Here is a 21,294-nt window from a genome sequence, read left to right on the forward strand (position 1 = left end):
TGGAGAATTCTAAGATGGCCGCGATTTATAGCTCCACCATTACACAGTGCTGGCTGGCTGGCTGCTGATTGGCTAATGCGATCACATGTCATGAATGAATGCATTATGGGTCAGCGCGCCTTGTCTGCGCGCCTTCCCAGAGATCCCCGCTCCGTCGCCACACATGTCGTCGCCATTTTTGGGAAAATTTCGATTCGCGCATCCGAAGTTGGCTAATCTTCGGATTCGTCGCGAATCGAATATTTCCCAATATTCGAAACGAATTCCACTTCGCCATGTTCGATTCGCTCATCTCTAATCATTTCTACCAAAAACAGTGATTGATCCGGTTAGTGATGTCTGACTGCTATTATTTTGAACACAACTGTATGTGAGTTCGGGATCTTAGATTTTAAGCTCCATGTGGGCAGGGACTGATGTGAATATACAATATTGTGTGTGTATAATATAAACAATAAAAATATGAGCGCTGGGTGACAAGAAATAACACAGATGGGAGCAGCCAGCATAGAAGAGGAAACAACCTCAGATCTTCCAAGAAATGCCAAAAATAAAAGTACAAATGTATATGTAATATATAGTATTTACAGTATGCAGGTGGTATCTCACAGTATTAAAACTTATTTGATATAGTACATGCGGATTAATGTGACTGAGGTGACACAGTGAGCAATAATTAACTTTCGTGACTGCTGTGACTGTGGCACTATATAATATTAACAGTATGCAAATGGTATCTCACAGTAACAAAACGTATTGGATATAGTTCATGCGGAGTGATGTGACCGTGGATACACAGTGAGCAATGATTAACATTCGTGACTGTTGTGGCTGGAAACGATGAGCATACTATGCACCGACCAGATAGTATCACACAGTAATGTAAACTTGTAGGATATAGTTCATGCGAAGTAATGTGACTGTGGTGACACAAAGAACAGCAGATAACTTTCGTGACTGCTGTGGCTGGAAACAATGAGCATACTATGCACTAACCAGATAGCACAGATAAATGTGCGTTGGAGTATATAAGACCTACTCCTTGGTACTCTGGGGGTGGGAACTCAGCATGCGGATGTGATCATCAGGTGGGGGTGCTTCACCAGCTGTCATCTATCCAAAGCAGGTTTCCACATCTCAGGTTAACTGTCCAGCAGTACAATTTCCAGCCATCAGGGGGATCATGCATTCAGATGGGAACCAAGAAAGGATCCTTCAGGATAAGGACTCTCAGTGCCAAAAAAAATGAGCCCAGAGAGAAAAGAACTCCTATTGTGTAGTATGTTTAATGATCACAAAAGAGTAACATCAAGGTATAGGTAAAAGAGTAGAACCAGCACTTACATCTGAGGTAGTTTGTAGGTCATGTGGTTAGTATTCCATGAGAAAGGGTATCTCTCTAACGCCTTTCGTGTAATAACACATTTTCAAAGGGCAAACTACCTCAGATGTAAGTGCTGGTTCTACTCTTTTACCTGTACCTTGATGTTACTCCCATAGATCAGATTCTGCTGCCTCTACTCACCTGTACATTTGATGTAACAATCTGATACATTCACACAGATACCTATACAGTCCACATATAACAGACAACAAGAAGCACCAACAATTTGTAACTTCTCCAGAGCTGCTCCCATCCTTTGAAACTCCCTTCCCCAATGCCATCTATCTTCTACTCTGAAAAGATGAGTTTTCGGGAATCATCTAAAAGTGGACAGAGAGGCCTATCCTGCCCCCAACTAACAACTATACATGTATTTTGTCCATCAGCCCATCAACCACAGTTATTACCTCTTGAATCTCTCGACCCGCCCTCTTAGATTGTAAGCTCTAACAAGCCGGGCCCTCTGATCCCTCCTGTATTAAATTGTATTGTAATTGTGCTGTCTGCCCTTATGTTGTGAAGCCCGGCATAAAGTGTAGGCACTATATAAATCCAATATAATAATAATAATTTCTCTGGGGAAATTTATGAACATTTTATTATTCATAGTTAATATTTACCTTAGACTCTTGATGTTGTGTAGAGCCGGTACAAGTTTTCTCAATCCTTCACTCTGAATATTACATGAACATAGATTTACTTCTATCTCTCTGCAGGATTGAAGGATAAAGGACAGCACAGAGCAGTCCAGAGGGCTGAGGGGGACACTGGAAAAGTCAATGTTGTTTGATCCAATACATTTTGACACCAGAGCCTTATTCCTGCTCTCATGGAGATAGTAGAATATATTAAGAAGATCTCTGTTGCCTCTTATGGATGTGTCAGGTATTTTCTGACACATCCATTGTTCTGGTATTTTCTTCTGGATCAAGGTGATGACATGTCTGGCAGCCTGAGTAGACAATTGTCCCACATGAGACTTTAACATGGATCTAGTAGAAGAGTCTGAGAAACCGCAGAGGAAACGGAGGAATATTTCGGCACGGCTGTCTTTGTAAGATTCAGCTTTATCAAGTGTTTCCTGTAATCTGTCAGCATTATAGTCTATAAAATGGACTAAAGCAGCAAAAAACTCCTGAAGAGTGAGATGTAAGAAGGTGTAATCCACATCAGGAGGCTGACCAGATTCCATCAGGAAAGATGAAAAGAGATGATTATCATTTCTCACAATGAATGACTCCAGATGACGCTCATCAAATACAATCATGTGATTCATGACTCCATGTTCTGCCATCCGCCCCATAGATGTCAGCAGTTCCCGGGCAGTGTGAGCACCATCTGTATTCTGGCTGTGATTGGCCAGAATGTTGGAGACAAAAGTCACAAAGAGTTGTGTCACTGTTTTGGGTAATGATGTCATCAGCTGATCGGTGATTGTTGGTTGGGCTCTGAAGCACATTGATAACACTGTACAGATGATCCAGCAGTATGCTGGGATATAACAGAAAGTGTACAGCGTGTCATTCTCCTGCACATAATGGAAAGCCTTCTCTGACCATTCCTCATTTCCAAAGAAATTATTGAAGAAGATCCGTCTGTCTTCATGGAGAAATCCCATGATCTCTGCTATTCTCTGGAAAACATCGATGTTAACTGATGTCAGTCTGGTTGGGCGGCTGGTCATCAGTACAGAGCAACCCTTAAGAAGACTCTGCCTCACCAAACTGAGCACAATCTTATCAAAATGTGTTCTCTGCTTTGGATTGGACAGTTTACTTGATCTGAAATCCACTTGATGAATACTTTCATCCAAGCCATCAAATATAAACAGAAGTCTCTCTGGATCTTGTAAAATATCTCCAATCTGACCCTCCAGATACGGATATTGTTGAAGAATCATTTCCTCAAAGCTGATCTCTCCCAGTCTATCAAGGTCCCGGAATCTGAAGAAGAAGACAAAGGCAAATCTCTGGTAGTGTTTTCCGGTCACCCAGTCATAGACAAACTTCTGCATCAGTGTGGTCTTCCCTATTCCTGGCACTCCGCTCACCATTACTGCATATGGTACACATTGTGACTGGAGGTTCCATTGGAACAGCTTGTTGGGGGTAATGTGTTCCAGTCTAGTTTGTGTTTCCTTCAAGCATTCCTCATGTTTTACCCCGGTCTGTATTAGCTCATTCTGGGGACGCTGCCGGAACTCATCAGTAGAGACTACAATCAGCTTTACATAACGCTCATTGATGAGGAATCTTTGTGGTTCCAGGGTAGTTCCTGGGGGTCTATGCTCCACTAGAGTCTCAGTCTTCTTTATCAGATGATGTTTGTGCTTTTCATGAATATCTGCGAATATAATGGAAATATTTTTGACGGGTTAAAACAGTAGTTGAGAAAGTATAAGCAGTACTCCCAGTGGAAGGGGTACTGTTAGAGGCTGCCTCTTCTGCCCTTCAAACTTCAATGTGTCCCCTTGGTCTCCTCCCCACATATTCCCAATAAGTACCCTATGCTGCCTCTTCTATACTCTGTGGCTAGTGTTATCATCTCCGGCTCCAGGATTTCTCAGGTGAGATCACACCTGACTGGAGATACTTTACTATGCAGACATTAATCAGAATAGGATATCCAGCTAATTACAGCTCTTTTTGCAGCTCTGAGATTTCATGTTTGAATACTATAAGCTTCAAAGGGAGATGATGCTGGAAGCTGAAAAGTTGTGTTGATAAAAGCCACGTTATTCAGGAACTCCCACCTTTCACCGTGCCAACCAACCACAATACTGCACTTTGTATGGTAGGAGAAGTACAATAAAGCACACACCCCCATCCTCTACAGTAACCTCAATATAATTTAAATTCATCAAATTAATAAAATAAAATGTGAATATACTGTAATGATATACGATGATCCAGATATTAAAAATGCATCTTTGACCAAGAATTTCTATGAATATAAAATAATAAAAGCAAGAATGTTGGCCACTTTCCAACTACCTAATGTATATGTGTGCCAGCGAGGTGGGTGGGCCGTATCGTCCATGCATCACACATATGCATCTATGGTGCACCTCTGTTCTGTGTGGAAAGCACTACCAGCGCACTCACTGAGCAGTCACTATTTATAAATGGGAGGTAGTGGGGGTTCCTAATCATGCGACTGCTATAACAGCCAATCACAGAGATCACATTACCAGGAACTCAACTTCTGCCTTCTGTCACTCAGAGCCCAATAAAGAGGTGTTGGTGAAAGGATAAAAAGAATCAGTGGTCATAGGAGAATGTTGTCTTCTAATTTTTCATTTTAAGTGTATGTTACCCAAACATTTCATATTCCCGATATTTGTCTGTTGTACCATAGGCAGTACTTGTGTTAAAATGTCTCCTGTTCTCTTTGTATTGCTTCCTTTGTGAGAAATACCTGGTGTTCCCGCCAGTCCCTCTGCTTTCCTATTTCAAATCTATTTCTTCCTTCCCAGCATTGTCAGCCATAAAGAAATACTTATAGATAAAAATGATTTTTTCCTAAGGATACGCGTCTTTCTATAAATGCATTTTTTACCTAAATTTGTATTCTTACCCATTTATCCTATATATATATATATCAGATTTTATATGTTTATTGTAACATCATTTACTACTGCATTTTACTTGACTGATCACCACGGACATTATTGTATTTAGATTCTGCCCGTGATACACTTTATTGTTTGGCATTTGCCTTTTGAGCTGTTTAGCTGATATTTTCATGCTTTTACTTGATGCACTTTACTGTTTTACTCAGCTCATTACATTCATGATGCACTTTACCATATTGTTTGATTTTTAGATTTCGCATTTACTAATGTTTTCTGCACTTTTATGTGTTGAATTTTACCATTCCGCAATATATATATATAATTATTACATCGGGTTTATATAGCTCCAAAGGGTTTGCTCAGCGCTGTACAATAGAAGGGGGGGGGGACAATACATGAAACAGCACAGTAACAACGAACAGCACACGAGGGGTTCGAGGGCCCTACTCTTTCGAGCTTACAATCTAGGAGCAAGGGGGTAGTGGTACAGGAGGAAGTGGCTGTGGGGGATGGAGTGGAGTGAGGAATGAAGGAGGACGGCTGTTAGGTAAGGGTGGGGTAGGCTTCCCTGAAGAGGTGGGTTTTCAGGGAGCGCCTGAAGGTGAGGAGGGAAGGCGACAATCTGATGGATTGGGGTAGTGAGTTCCAGAGGATGGGGGAGGACCTGGAGACATCTTGTAGTCGTGCGTGGGAGGAGGAGACCAGGGAGCAAGACAGAAGGAGGTCCTGTGAGGAGCGAAGGGTACGGGTAGGGCGGTACTTGGGGATCAGGTTGGTGAGGTAGTTAGGGGCAGTGTTGTGAATGGCTTTGTAGGTCAGGGTTAGCAGTTTGAATTTGATGCATTGGGCAATTGGGAGCCAGTGGAGGTATTCTGACTCAGATTGCTGTGATAGCGATTTATCCCTTGTGAGACCTCTCTGCCTAGCCTGTATAAGCAGATATAATCACTGTGGGCAATCCTTATCAGATAGCTGAACTCACCAATACTGTGTTCATCCAGAAGTTGCTTTATTCTGTACATGTGACAACAGGATACAGCAGAATGAATGGTTTCCAGTATTATGCGGTCAAAAGATGATACTTTCTGTAGCGTACTATGCAGAATACATGTGTCCCTGTTACATGTGGTCTGTTAGCTGCATCCATGACACAGGAAGTTCTGTACTGAAGAAGAAGGGAGGAGCTTCATATACAAAGGAACTGTGTCATAGATCTCAGGGAGGCAATATAAAACAAATGCATACCAAATAAGGCCACTGGATGGCAGCATAACTAACTATAGAAATGTCCATAAGAAATGGTACAAAGAATAAACTATATGAACTCTCATGTACATTAACATAAATATTAACTGTGTAACAGCATACTCCCTGTCTGGCATTGTAAATGTCACTATTTAAACCATAACGGTAGTTATACAATTGCAAATAAACAACAGTGCAATTTGCTTGATGTCTTGAAGACCTGAAAGACATAATGAAGAGAACATGCATATAGTGCAACAATTATAACGTAAGGCTTCAAGTTGTATCAATTAAAGTTCAAGACACTTCCTTCTTGAAGTCACAGGTTGGATCCAGCAGCATACACAAGCAAGTTCATTCTCCAAAGGGCAAGAGCAGAACAAGTTCCGTGATAGGTCTGCTGAAAGTCTTTACAGTCCCTTGTCTTGCAACTTTCACCTCCACTTTGCGTACCTTGCCGTCATCACTAGGAATGCTCTTTACAGTGAGTCCCATAGGCCACTCGATTCTTTCAGCTTGCTGGTCCTTCAGCAGAACGAGATCTCCAACCTTAATGTTAGGGTTCAGGCATTGCCATTTTCTGCGTCCTTGCAGAGCAGAAATATACTCCATTCTCCAACGATTCCAGAAGCGGTTGGAGAGGTGTTGTACTCGCTTCCACTGGTCATAGCACAGATTTCCTGCTTTAAAGCTTCCAGGTGGAACAGGAACGGACCCAAGCTTCTGGGTAAGTAGAGTAGCTGGGGTAAGGATAGTTGGGGTCTCTGGATCTGTAGAAACTGGAACAAGTGGTCTTGAATTGATTATGGCAGATGCTTCTGAGAAGATGTGAAGCTCTTTTCCCTGACTTGTAGCACGGGAAGCTGAGGTGTAACAGCGTGGTATACTGATTCCATCTAAGGCATGTAGAGATTGTTTCCAGGACTCCCACTTTGGAAGCTTGTCTGTAGGCAGCGGAGCATCCCAATCTTTAATAGACTCTGAGAACTGTCTAAGTAAGGCTTTACCTTGTATGGTGATGGGAGCCACAAATCCCAATGGATCGTATAAGCTGTTCACCACTGACAGAACACTACGCTTGGTAAATGGTTTGTCTGCAGAGCCGACTTGAAAGCCGAAGGTATCTTTTAATAAGTCCCACCGTAGGCCCAGACTTCTCTGTACAGGTGGCATGTCCATTCCAAGATTTAAATCTTTAAACCCAGTGGCATGATCGCCAGGTTGAAAGGCTTTCATAACAGCAACACTATTCGAGGCAATCTTGTGTAGTCTGAGGTTAGCCTCGGAAAGCATACCTTGTGTCCTTTGGAGCAGGTCTATGGCTTCTTCGTCTGTAGGTAAAGACTTAAGTCCGTCGTCAACATAAAAGTCTCTCTCAATGAAGTGTCGAGCATCCGCACCATACTCCTTTTCTCCATCAAGGGCAGTCCTTCGTAAACCATATGTTGCAACAGCGGGTGAGGGACTATTTCCAAAAACATGTACCTTCATGCGGTATTCAATTATCACATTGTCCATGTTGTTGTTACGGTGCCACAGAAACCTTAGGAGGTTCCTATGGTCTTCACGTACAATGAAGCAATGGAACATTTGCTCAATATCAGCAGTTATGGCAACTGGTTCTCTTCTAAATCTCATAAGTATACCTACAAGGTTGTTAGTTAGATTCGGGCCAGTGAGAAGAACATCGTTCAGGGATACGCCTTGATGCTTGGCACTGGAGTCAAATACTACCCTGATTTGTTTTGGCTTACGTGGATGATACACTCCAAAGAAAGGCAGGTACCAGCACTCATCGTGTCTTTGAAGTGGTGGCGCTGGTTCGGCGTGATCATTGTCAAAGATCCTTTTCATAAAAGCGATGAAATGTTCCTTCATTTCAGGCCTGTTCTTTAGTGTTCGTTGAAGTGAGTTGAATCTGGATAAAGCCTGTTCACGATTGGTTGGGAGTGTGGCCCTTGCAGCACGAAGAGGTAATGGTGCGATCCAGCTGTTAGACTCATCCTGGAAGAATTCTTCGTCCATTATTTTGATGAACTCTCTATCTTCGACCGACAAGGTTATTTTGTTGTCATCACTTGTAGTACAAAACACTGTGGTACGTAGGTTGTCATCACAAAGAACAGGAGTAACATCAGGTACTTGGATGATGTCAAGAGGCTTCTCCTTTACTTCATAATGGTGAGGGCACTGTTTGAAGTGGGATGCACGTCCATTTCCCAACATGTAAGTTTTGAAGGAGTGGATCTCAGAGGACGTTCTGTCCAGGCATACATCACCCACTATTACCCAGCCTAGGTCAAGTCTTTGTGCATAAGGGGCATTGTTAGGTCCATCGCATTGGTCGCGTACTTTATGTACTCTGAGAATGTCTCTTCCTAGCAGGACCAAGATTTCAGCACTCTTCGCAGGAATCTCATCAGCAAGGTGCCTTAAGTGAGGATGATGATATGCAGCTTCTGGAGTAGGAATCTCTTCTCTTTCGTCTGGTATCTGATCACATTCAACTAATGTTGGGAGGGGTATGCCTTCTCCATCCTTGATATGAGAGACCATGAATCCATCGACCCTTCTGCCAAAGGTCTCTACACGACCAGAACAGGTTCTGAGAGTATACGGTGTGGCGTGACCTTCTAAGCCAAAGATCTCAAAGAATTTAGGCTTAACCAGGGATCTGTTGCTCTGTTCATCTATTATGGCATACATCCTAGCAGCTTCCTCAGGATGATCCTTGGGGTATATCTTGACTAGGCATATCTTGGCACAGCATTTGTGATCCAGTCCCTCTCCACAGACTTCTGTGCATGAAGAAGAAACATTACTTTTGGCTAGAGCATGACTTTGTTGCTCCCCGCCATAATTTGGGACAGGGGTTGAGGTAGGTAGCTGCTGCGGGTTGTCTGGAAGTGGAGTAGGATGCATGGCTGTAACATGTCTGTCGCTACCGCATTCTGTGCACTTGATGACAACTTTACAGTCTTTAGCAAAGTGGTTATAAGAAGCACAGCACTTGTAGCATATTCCAAGTTTCTGGAGAATCTCCCTGCGCTCTTGTAAAGGCTTTGCCCTAAGCCCACGACATTTCTTAAGAGGGTGAGGCTTCTTGTGAATAGGACACTGACGATTAGGGTCTTTATCTCTGGCATCCACAATGCCTTGGTCAGTAGGCGAGGTTGTGGAGGGTGAGATGTCTGTCCTTTTAACAGATATTGCTCTAGTATAGTCTCTACGTTTAGCTGCTGTGTTATCATACCTTGATGATGATGAGGATGAAGCAGGCAAGTTTGGTTCACTGAAGCTGAAGCTGGGATCGTTTCTCGTCCAGGCTTGATCACTAATGAACCTGCAAAAGTATGAGAATGGAGGAAAGGATACGTTATAGTCTCTTTTGTACCTTGAGCCCTGTTGTGCCCATTTCTCTTGCAGGCCGTATGGCAGTTTAGACACCACTGGGTTGACACCATGAGCGGTGTCCAGGAAGCTTAGTCCAGATAGACGTGGGTCTGTCTTTGCCAACTCTAGCTCCATGAGGAGGTCACTTAGATCTTGGAGCCTGCGATAGTCTTTGTTTCCTATTTTTGGGAAGTTTTGCAGTCTCTTGAATAGAGCGATCTCTATAGCTTCAGAGCTACCATAGGCTTGCTCAAGTCTTGCCCATGCAGCAACAAGACCTGCGTCTGGGTGGTCAACATGTACTGTTCTCAGTCTTTTAACACGATCTGCAGATTCTGATCCCAGCCACTTTATGAGCAAATCAAGTTCTTCCTTAGTAGTAAGGTTGAGATCAGCAATAGCAGCCTTGAAGGTTGATCTCCAGGCCCTGTAGCTCTCTGGACAGTCGTCAAACCTTGAGAGGCTGGTGTTAATGAGCTCACGGCGAATCATATATCTGGCAAAGTCATTCAAGTCTGATCTCTCACTCTTTGGTGCCAAAGTAACTTGTGGAACCCCTTGGGTGTGAAAGTTCTCTGGTGATGTAGGGTGAGATTTACCAGGGTAAAATGATGTTGCATGAGCGTTTAACTGTGGTGTAGTCTCTAAGGCTTGTGCTGGCTGTGGCTTGAGCTGCGACTTGTCACTGGAAGTCACCTTGTTGTTGGCAGGAGTTGATGTGGTTTGCTGCATAGATGTACTTGTGTTGTACATTTGAAGAGGCTTAGGCATATGGAGCTGAGAGGTCTCTGTGTTGAGAGTCAGAACAGTGTTGTTAGTAGGAGGTACAGGAGATGACTCTGTATCTTCACACATGTTATGCTTTAATACGTATTCACTGGTGCGTTCAACTGGATCTTCCAGTTCTGCTGGGATAAGGCAGTCTGAATTAGTACTTTGTCCCATTGCTTGTTCAAAGACTTTCAGCCTTGCTAGGGAAGCTGCTTCCTCCCCTTCCATCTGCAGAATCTTTATTTGGGAATCTGCCTCTGCTTGCTGAGAAGCCATTTGGGCTTGGAGAGCTTTGCTTTTAGCTTCCATCTCTGCTTGCTGAGCTTTGCTTTTAGCTTCCATCTCTGCTTGTTGAGCTATCATCTCTGCTTGTTGAGCTTTGCTTTTAGCTTCTATCTCTGCTTGTTGAGCTTTGCTTTTAGCTTCCATCTCTGCTTGTTGAGATATCATCTGTGCTTGTTGAGCTTTGCTTTTAGCTTCCATCTCTGCTTGTTGAGCTTTGCTTTTAGCTTCCATCTCTGCTTGTTGAGCTATCATCTGTGCTTGTTGAGCTATCTTGCGTGCTTCTACCTCTGCTTCCTTTCTGGTAAAAGAGCTTTGCACCTTTTTTGATTCAGCATCAGCGCGGGCCTCTATTAGCTTATCGCTTAACGTCGAACTTCTGGAGCGAGAGGATCTAGAAGAAAGTGCAGTGCGCTTGGTTGAGGTGGATCTGTGAGATCTTGTCTCCTGCAGTTGAGTAATGCGGAGTTCTGCTTTAAACTTAGCATTTTGCACTGCAAGATCCCTTTGTTGGTTTAGTGCATCAGTCCTGGTCAGTTCTGCTGAAGAATCCTCTATATTAGAGTCCTGCAAGAAAGCTGAGTATTTTACAGACAGCCGCTGGTAGCGTTCATACGCAGCAGATAGGTGATTTATATAGTCTCTTAATTCAGCTGGTTGATCATTAAAGTGTGACAAAACTGACATGCATTGTGAAGTTTGGTCCCAGAGGTCTGACAGATTACTGGAGAACTCATCTCTAGTGGCTTCATAGTTTTCCCTGAGTTTCTGTGTTGGTTTTATTGTACGTTTGGGTTTTACGCTCTGTTCGGTAATGTCTGCAGAATCTGCTCCCTGTACGTCTGCTGGTTCAGAGGAATGATGTATCTGCGTTGGTTCGGCCATAAAGGAGTGTTCAGAGCCTTGTCTAGACATTTTTTACTGTTCTGCAAAAATTGGTACTGTCTCTTTAAGAAGATGAACAGCAGCTTAGACAGGTGGGGTAACACAGTTCAATGCAGAGAAACAGTTTTCAACATTCACATGAAGTGCAGTAAGCTTGTGCGACCATGTGCTTTGCAAGATGGCGGATGGCACTGAGCTTGATTGCAGATTAGGCACACACATATACACAGCAGGCTGTAGGGGTTCTATGCATCTTTTGACTATTCTGACTCAGATTGCTGTGATAGCGATTTATCCCTTGTGAGACCTCTCTGCCTAGCCTGTATAAGCAGATATAATCACTGTGGGCAATCCTTGTCAGATAGCTGAACTCACCAATACTGTGTTCATCCAGAAGTTGCTTTATTCTGTACATGTGACAACAGGATACAGCAGAATGAATGGTTTCCAGTATTATGCGGTCAAAAGATGATACTTTCTGTAGCGTACTATGCAGAATACATGTGTCCCTGTTACATGTGGTCTGTTAGCTGCATCCATGACACAGGAAGTTCTGTACTGAAGAAGAAGGGAGGAGCTTCATATACAAAGGAACTGTGTCATAGATCTCAGGGAGGCAATATAAAACAAATGCATACCAAATAAGGCCACTGGATGGCAGCATAACTAACTATAGAAATGTCCATAAGAAATGGTACAAAGAATAAACTATATGAACTCTCATGTACATTAACATAAATATTAACTGTGTAACAGCATAGGAGGGATAGGCATAGGGGGGTAGCAGAGGTGGAGCGGTTGGTGAGGTGGATGAGTCTAATCGCTGAGTTCAGGATGGTCTGGAGCGGGGATAGCCTGCGCTGGGGTAGGCGGGTGAGAAGGGAATTGCAGTAGTCAAGACGTGAGATAATCAGGGAGTGTACTAGTAGTTTAGTGGTGTCTGGGGTAAGGAAGGAGCGTATCTTGGAGATGTTGCAGAGGTGGAGCCTGCATGTGTTTGTAAGTGATTTGACATGAGATTGGAAGGAAAGGTTTGAGTCCAAAGTGACGCCGTATATATATAAAAATATATATATTTTTTTATATATATAAAAAAATATATATTTTTTTAGCGCTGCATTTTCTTACATATACTATTGTAGGGGATTATTCACCTTGTGTGCTGGCTGCTCCCCAGATATCGCCAGCGCTCACCTATATATTAGATTTTGTATTCTTACTTGTTCTGTGTCTGCTGTCTTGTTGAATGATAGGGAGAGATTTCCTAAAACTGGAGCACTCAGAATCTGGTGCAGCTGTGCATGGGAGCCAATCAGCTTCTAACTTCAGCTTGTTCAGTTAAAGAATAAGTTCACCTTTTGGACAAAAATAATAAATGCACATTTTTTTGCAGGTAAAAAAAATGTGCATTTATTATTATTGTCCAAAGGAGCCTGGAAAGCATTACACCGGCGATCAGTAGATCTCTGCTATCATGCAGGTCTCCTGCAGATCTGTCAAAATATCTGCTTGGCCGTACGGGATGTACGGGGTGGACGGGATAGAACAGGGTATACTGGGTGTACAGGATGTAGGAGATGGTATGGGATGTACGGGGTGTGTACTGGATGTACGGGATGGTATGGAATGTTCTGGATGTACGGGGTGTACTGGATGTATGGGATGTACAGGATGTAGGGGATATACGGGGTGTAGGGATGTACGGGATGTACAGGATGTAGGAGATATACGGGGTGTACTGGATGTATTGGGTGTACGAGATGTACGGGGTGTACAGGCATGTACGGGATATATGGGGTGTACAGATGTAAGCCGTGTACCGGGGTGGGCTCCCCAGGATACAGTGAAGTCACGAACGAGGAAAGCAATCTCAGCACCGGCTTTTGCCACAACAGAATATTACATAGATGTGGCAAATAAACACAACCCCAAATGCTGGGAACATACAATAAATTTACATACACCCAGCCCAAATGCTGAGACCCTTGTGCTACACAGCACGGCGCCTTCTGATGGATGAAGGTAGAAAGTGTAGTAATATACCTACTGGGGGGCACAACTAAGCTGCCACACCTTACCTGTTATTACCCTAAAAGAACAAGAATCAGTGTATGGGTGTACGGTATGGGCTAGCCTGCGGTGCAGCACAACAGCTTACAATCTTACACAAATCTACAGTATTCCCCCTCCCATAACTGGTCCTGTAGCACGTACCTGAGTATTCCTTCTGAGCAAAACGCCAGTCTGGCTTGAGTTTGTAGATTTTTATCAGCTCTCCAATGTGAAATGTCACTTTAAGTTGTGGAGTCTCAAAGTCACTCAGCCGTTTTCTCTCTCTCTAGCATGGCTGCTCTCTCTCCTTTTTCCTGTTCACTCTCCAAGTGTAAAAACCCCACCCCTTCATGAATAAAGAAATCTCTATGCAGTCTGAGGCTGTGTTAGAACAAAACAGTGACATCTTGTGGCTAAACTGCAGAATGTCAGTCAAAACATTTTTAATTTACTTCAATCAGTGTTCAAACAATGAAAGCTGTTTCCCCATCTCACACAGACAAGCAGATATACTGACAGGAATCTTCAATGAACTGTGGAGTGCCGTGGTAGTTCATTGAACACTACAAGTCCACGGCTGCTAAGGCTGATGGATCTTGTAGTTCATTCATTCGTTCATTACAAAAATCCAGCAGAATCTGATCCCATGTTTTATAAGATATAATGTGTTTTGTTTCTTTTACCTCTCAGCTCCGGAGTCAGCGAGTGTCCGAGTTCATCCAGCAGAATCTGATCCACCAGACAATCACCTATACAGAGGAATAGAAGATGACCGGTCTGAGTCATGTATGATTGAAGCTGACCTTTCACAAACTACACATTAGATTTATGTCCAAACAAAAGATAATACATTAAAGCTGAACTCGGGGATAAGGAAATATTGTGTGAATATATTCATCCTGTGTATTGTTCCTTGAATCTTGGTATGCTTTGTGTTCTTCCAGATCTCTGCAGTAATCAGCGTGAGACTTTAGTCTGTGCAGGAGTTTTCTGTAATAAAGACCGCTCACTGCTGCTCCCTCTCCTCTAAGCCGGCCATATACGGGTTGAACTTCGAAAGAATTTTCTTTCATAAAATTTTGCAAGAATTTTCATTCTAATTTTGCACCATTAGTGGGCCACAGAAATGCCCGATTTTGTGCCACCATCGGATTTGAGTTCTTGGGCATGTTGGAAATTTTTTGAAAAACGAATGAATTTCTAATCAATGATAGGAGAATTGTGTGAGAAATATAATCAAAAAATAAATTAAGCCGACCATACATGGGTCGATTTCCGAAATAATATTACAAGAATTTTCATTCGAATTTCACAACATTTGTGGGGCCACAGAAACAGACTATTTTCATGCGACCATTTGAGTGGCCGAATCAAATTTGAGTGATGAGGCATGTTGGAAATGTTTTTGAAAAATGAACAAAGTTCTCATTAATGATGGTAGAATCGTGCAAGGAATATAATCAAAAAAGAAATGAGCATGAGCATGAGCTGTGATCTGGAAAGAAAAAAAAACTCCTGGCCACAAAAATTATTTTCTGCAGCAATAATGAGGTGAATTGAAGGCTTGGTTTGTCGAATTTCGAAATCAATGGTGGCACCATCAGATTACAAAATGCATGAAATTTCTGGTTTTCTAAAGAAAATTTGTTCGGAATTTGACCCGTGTATGGCCTGCATAGCACCAATTGTCACAGTGAAATATTTTAGTAGTGTTGTGTTACAGTATTTGATTTATTGTTATTTCTCTGTGACCATCACTTGTTTATCATTGCTCTTTGTCTTTAAGCTGCCTCCTCCTGTCTAAACGGAGCTCTTTCTCTGACTGAACTTGTGTGAACACCTCCCCCCTGCCTCTCTCTGTAATCATTCCACTGTATCCTGTCTTCCTGGATGCATCTTTCCATAAGGCTTACAGCAGTAACGTTTTTCTATCTATGAATATTCTCCATTAAACGGAACATTCAAATGGGTTTCCTCATCTGACTTCCTCAACATGTGAGTTTATTCATTGAGTTAAACTGTCTGATCTGATGCAAGAGATACATCCAACACCATGTGGTATAGCTGTATACATCGCTAGAGATAAAGTTTATTGTCCTGTAGTCGAGTCAGAACAAGTAATGAGTAGACCAGACAAGCTTTTCAGAAGATAGAGGTTTAGGAGTAATGTGGTCACATGATTTACATTCCACAAAAAAGATATTGGTAGAAAGTCTGTCTATCGTGGATGGGGGGTACCACCAGTCCTCCTGTACGGGGCCCAAGCAGCTGGGTGAATCGGATGTGGGCAGGGAGGGTGATCTGCATTGGCAGGGGGGCAATTACTGGAACCAATCCCTTGTATGGCTCTCAGGGCCGGGACAAGAGGTGAGCAAGAGGGGCGGCTGCCCTGGGCACAGTGGTTTTCTGTAGGGATGGGGGCTCCTTCCATCAGTTACAAGCCTGACAGGAGTAGTGGCAGTGATTTTAACAAGTGTGTGACAGCTGGGATCCTCTAAGCTTACACATTATAAACCGGGACGGGGGGACGCATTTTGCCCTGCCCTCTTCTTCTATCCCTTCTGCTGGCTTTCAGTTGCTGCAGAGAGAGCCATACAGGGGATTGGTTCTAGTAATTGCCTCCTGCTGCACCCAATGATCATCTTCCCTGTGCACCATACATTTCCCCCTGCTGGCCAGGCCCCCCTGTGTGGCCCCACCCCCATAGTGCTTCCGGCTTCCCTCCTCTTCTTCCCATTGGCAGCTGTGACACACAATAGGATCCTTCAGGATCAGGGTGGATTTGATTTAATTCACAAGTGAAAAGGCTAGTACATAAAATATTATGTAATAATAATCGAGCCTTTTCACTAGTGACAGCGAGGTTTTCTGTATGGAAATGGGAAGGAGAGAAACTCTGTCAGAGAGGAAAAGAGAGGAGAACAATGATAGTGTAGTTTGCCAACAATGGAGTTACACTTGGCATAATTGGTGTCAGTTATTTTGGGATAATTGGTGTCGATCATTATTTTGGGTTGATTAATGTTGATCATTATTTTATCACAATGTTGACTGATAACACAAAGTCCTGTTACCTCTCTGTGTGATCTCATCCAGAACGGCCAATAAATTTGGATGATCTTTCTTTAACATATAGAGACATTCCCAGAGTCCAATCACAGCTTCTCTTCCCCGATCCTGAATGTCTTGTAACAAGGTGTGAGAGAAGGAAGAGCGATCTTTTTCCATTGACAGGTATTTCTGCAAAAAGACATCTTATGATTGTTCCATTACCACATTTAGAAATGTAATTTCAATATATTGTGTTTTATTAGGTAAAACATAAAACAATAATTCTGGTTGCTCTGACTGTTTTGTTCAGAAAAGTAAATCCTGTCATGGTGAAGTTATACTGCCTGAACTCTGCCTGACTTTTGTGTGCTTTTTCAGAATGGCTCCTCCTTCTAACACCAGTTGATGTAATAGGATCAGGGCTTTTTGTCAGCGAGAACACGAGGGAACGCAGTTCCGGTACCTCTAGCACTGAAAGTGTTACTAAACCCCGGACCCCGCATTCACTATATCTGTTCTCCCCAGACCCTGCATTCACTATATCCGCTCTCCCTGGACCCTGCATTCACTATATCTGCTCTCCCCGGACCCTGCATTCACTATATCTGCTCTCCCAGAACCCTGCATTTACTATATCCGCTCTCCCCGGACCCTGCATTCACTATATCCGCTCTCCCTGGACCCTGCATTCACTATATCCTCTCTCCCTGGACCCTGCATTCGCTATATCTGCTCTCCCCGGATCCGGTATTCACAATATCTGCTCTCCTTGGACCCCGCATTCACTATATTCACTCTCCCCGGACCCTGCATTCATTATATCCGCTCTCCCCGGACCCTGCATTAACTATATCCGCTCCCCTCTGACCTCGCATTAACTATATCAGCTCTCCCCGGACCCCGCATTCACTATATCAGGTCTCCCTGGACCCCGCATTCACTATATCCGCTCTCCCCGTACCCTGCATTCACTATATCAGGTCTCCCAGGACCCTGCATTCATTATATCCGGTCTCCCCGGACCCCGCATTCACTATATTAGGTCTCCCAGGACCCCTCATTCACTATATCTGTTCTCTCCGGACCCCGCATTCACTATATCTGCTCTCCCTGGACTCCGCATTCACTATATCTGCTCTCCCTGGACCCCGCATTCACTATATTCACTCTCCCCGGACCCTGCATTCATTATATCCGCTCTCCCAGGACCCTGCATTAACTATATCCGCTCTCCCCGGACCTCGCATTAACTATATCAGCTCTCCCCGGACCCCGCATTCACTATATCAGGTCTCCCTGGACCCCGCATTCACTATATCCGCTCTCCCCGGACCCTGCATTCACTATATCAGGTCTCCCAGGACCCTGCATTCATTATATCCGGTCTCCCCAGACCCCGCATTCACTATATTAGTTCTCTCCGGACCCCGCATTCACTATATCTGCTCTCCCTGGACTCTGCATTCACTATATCCGCTCTCCCTGGACTCCGCATTCACTATATACGCTCTCCCTGGACTCCGCATTCACTATATCCGCTCTCCTCGGACCCTGCATTCACTATATCCACTCTCCTCGGACCCTGCATTCACTATATCCGCTCTCCCCGAACCACGCATTCACTATATCTGGTCACCATGGACCCTGCATTCGCTATATCCGCTCTCCCTGGACCCCGCATTCACTATATCCGCTCTCCACAGACCCTGCATTCACTATATCCGCTCTTCCCAGACCCCGTATTCACTATATCCACTCTCCCCGAACCCTGCATTCACTATATCTGCTCTCCCTGGACTCTGCATTCACTATATCCGCTCTCCCTGGACTCCGCATTCACTATATACGCTCTCCCCAGACCCTGCATTCACTATATCCACTTTCCCCAGACCCTGCATTCACTATATCCACTCTCCTCGGACCCTGCATTCACTATATCCGCTCTCCCCGAACCACGCATTCACTATATCTGGTCACCATGGACCCTGCATTCGCTATATCTGCTCTCCCTGGACCCTGCATTCACTATATCCGCTCTCCACAGACCCTGCATTCACTATATCCGCTCTTCCCAGACCCCGTATTCACTATATCCACTCTCCCCGAACCCTGCATTCACTATATCTGGTCTCCCCGGATCCCGCATTCACTATATCTGGTCACCACGGACCCCGCATTCACTATATCCGCTCTCCCTGGTCCCCGCATTCACTATATCCGCTCTCCCTGGACCCTGCATTTACTATATCTGGTCTCCCTGGACCCCGCATTCACTATATCCGCTCTCCCTGTACCCTGCATTTACTATATCTGGTCTCCCTGAACCCTGCATTCACTATATCCGCTCTCCCACAGTACACAGAACATGGAAATGCAATTATTTTAGTAAATATAAACTGCTAAATACCTTTTCTCATCAGCAGTAAATAGCAGTCTTGGGACTTCTATCAGTGCCCAGCAGAGCACTGGTTAAAGCTTGTAGGAGAAGTTTTCTTTGTGCTCTAGGAGGATGCAGACCTCTGTCTGAGCAGTGCTGATTGGCCCAAGGAAAAAAAAAACTTCTCTAGCAATACACACCAAGCTGAGCATGTACAAAATGCCTATGTTTAAGTCTGTCTTATCAGGAGATAAGTGGTAGTCACTTGAAAAAGGGGAGGAACAGAGAAGACAGGATCAAATGGCCTTTTTACACAATGCAAAGGATTGACCCCTTAGGTTCCACAGTGAGTATAACAAGAATGCTTTACTGCATCTACAGACTGATTGTACTGTTGTGGGTTTAGTAACACTTTAATGTATGTAATGGCAAAGGAGGCTGGAAGGTATATTGATGCTGGCTGCTGGGGATCTGTTGTCACTGGAGGGGATATATTTTTGCATGGTAAATTGTTGCTGGAGAGGGATCTATTGTTGACGGAAATTAATCTATTGTTGATGGAGAGGGATCTATTGTTTCTGGGAGGTCAGTTCTTGCCGGAGGAGATCTACAGTACTGTTGAGGGAGGAGTCTATTGATGGTTGCTGATGGGAGTCTTTTCTTGCTGGGGTGTAATTTAGCTGTGATGGTCCATTGTTGCTGGGGGAATCTATTGTTGCTAGGGTGGGGGGGGGGGGCTAATGTTGCTGGCTGCAGAGTATTTTACTGTTTTTTTTGTTATCATGAACAAATTCCATACAAAATAATACTTGGCTCTGTGTTCTCTAAAAGGAGCTGTACTTGGGAGGTGAGTAGGGGGTGGAACCAAGGGACGGTGCTCAGAGGTGGGTAGGGGGTGGAACCAAGGGACGGTGCTCAGAGGTGGGTAGGGGGTGGAACCAAGGGACGGTGCTCAGAGGTGGGTAGGGGGTGGAACCAAGGGACGGTGCTCAGAGGTGGGTAGGGGGTGGAACCAAGGGATGGTTCTCAGAGGTGGGTAGGGGGTGGAAATAAGGGGTTTCTGCACCTATTCTCTGAGAAAAAAAGGCCCTGAATATGATATAGCTGATTTTCTTCTAATGGATCCCGAGGTTGTTCATTTGGTCTTACTGCAGGTCTGTTTCACATAATTGCTGCTCTGCTCTCTGCAGCTCTCCCCAGTCAGCAGGGAGTGTGAGTGTTGTTGATTGGACAGTTCTAACTCTGATTCAGCATAAGGCATGCCTGATCTGTGCAGAGAGACCACTGCTTCTACACGGGTCACAGGGGTCCTTCTCCGCTGTCTAATGGTCAAAGAAGAAAGGTTGTTGTTGGAGCTGGAAGTGCTTTATAAAAAAAAATGAACTGTAAGCATATATTATTTTATTGCTTTACAGCATTTAATAGAAAGGTTCAACTCCCGGAGATCGCTTAGAGCAGAACCTTCAGAATTAAGGGAATTGGGAAAATGGAGGTCAGTGTGATTATCTCACTTCTTATTCACTTTTACATGGAGTTGATTATAAGGCATGTGATCAGCAGGTCAAACAGACATAATGATCACTCGACTGCCTTTTTTTATACCTTTTTTGCATATTTTAAATTACCATTTTGTTTCTTTTTTTAATTTTTTAAAAGATTTTAAGTCTAGATGCTACAAAACATCCATTCAATGTTGCCAGGCCAGTCATGCTCATAGCTTTCAAAAGAAAACTTTTTTTTAAAATAATTTTTAGACAATTTTTGGAAAAATTCACAGCAAAATCAAGTTAGCTGATATTTGCTGCTCATCCCCAATAAACATGCAGAGAGCGATAGGAAGAGGTATCACCCAGATGGAAGAAAAATATATTTTAAATATAATTTAAAAATAATCTTCCCAAATATATTGACATATATTTGAAATACTACAATTTTGGCCGTATACAGTATGTATTTCAAAATATATTTCAATACATATATATATATATATATATACTGCATGTTGAAATGCGTTTTTTATATATTACAAAATATATGAAAAATATTTTAAAAAATATATATTTTTTAAATATTCTTCAGAATTTAACATATTAAAAAGTAATTTTAACATATATTTGTAAATGCATTTCAAAAATGTAGATTAAATGTATTTTTAAAGACATACGTTATATTTGAAAATGTATTTTTAAAAATATTTTTCATATGTTTTGTAGTAAAAAAGCATTTCAACATATATATGTATGTATACAGTATATATATTAAAATATATTGAATATGGCC

At 43.2% G+C, this 21,294-nt stretch overlaps 2 protein-coding genes across 2 annotated transcripts in view; both read right to left on the reverse strand.

Moving 5' to 3' along the window:
- The window catches only part of LOC149434336 (NACHT, LRR and PYD domains-containing protein 3-like), a 319,711-nt gene that overhangs the window by 70,046 nt on the left and 228,371 nt on the right, over positions 1-21,294 (reverse strand). The gene's annotated exons all lie outside the window — the stretch shown is intronic.
- Positions 1-21,294, reverse strand: part of LOC149434337 (NACHT, LRR and PYD domains-containing protein 10-like) — a 61,094-nt gene that overhangs the window by 26,756 nt on the left and 13,044 nt on the right. Inside the window, exons 4-6 of the mRNA XM_089663799.1 lie at positions 16,661-16,826; positions 14,270-14,335; positions 2,005-3,727 (exon numbers count right to left, since the gene is read on the reverse strand). Of these exons, the coding sequence (XP_089519925.1) occupies positions 2,005-3,727; positions 14,270-14,335; positions 16,661-16,826 (1,955 nt within the window). The remainder of the gene's footprint in view (positions 1-2,004; positions 3,728-14,269; positions 14,336-16,660; positions 16,827-21,294) is intronic.

This window comes from Staurois parvus, unplaced genomic scaffold (assembly GCF_062004578.1).
Source record: "Staurois parvus isolate SC_StPar_1 unplaced genomic scaffold, SC_StPar_1.0 ptg001769l, whole genome shotgun sequence".
Taxonomy (NCBI): Eukaryota; Metazoa; Chordata; class Amphibia; order Anura; family Ranidae; genus Staurois; species Staurois parvus.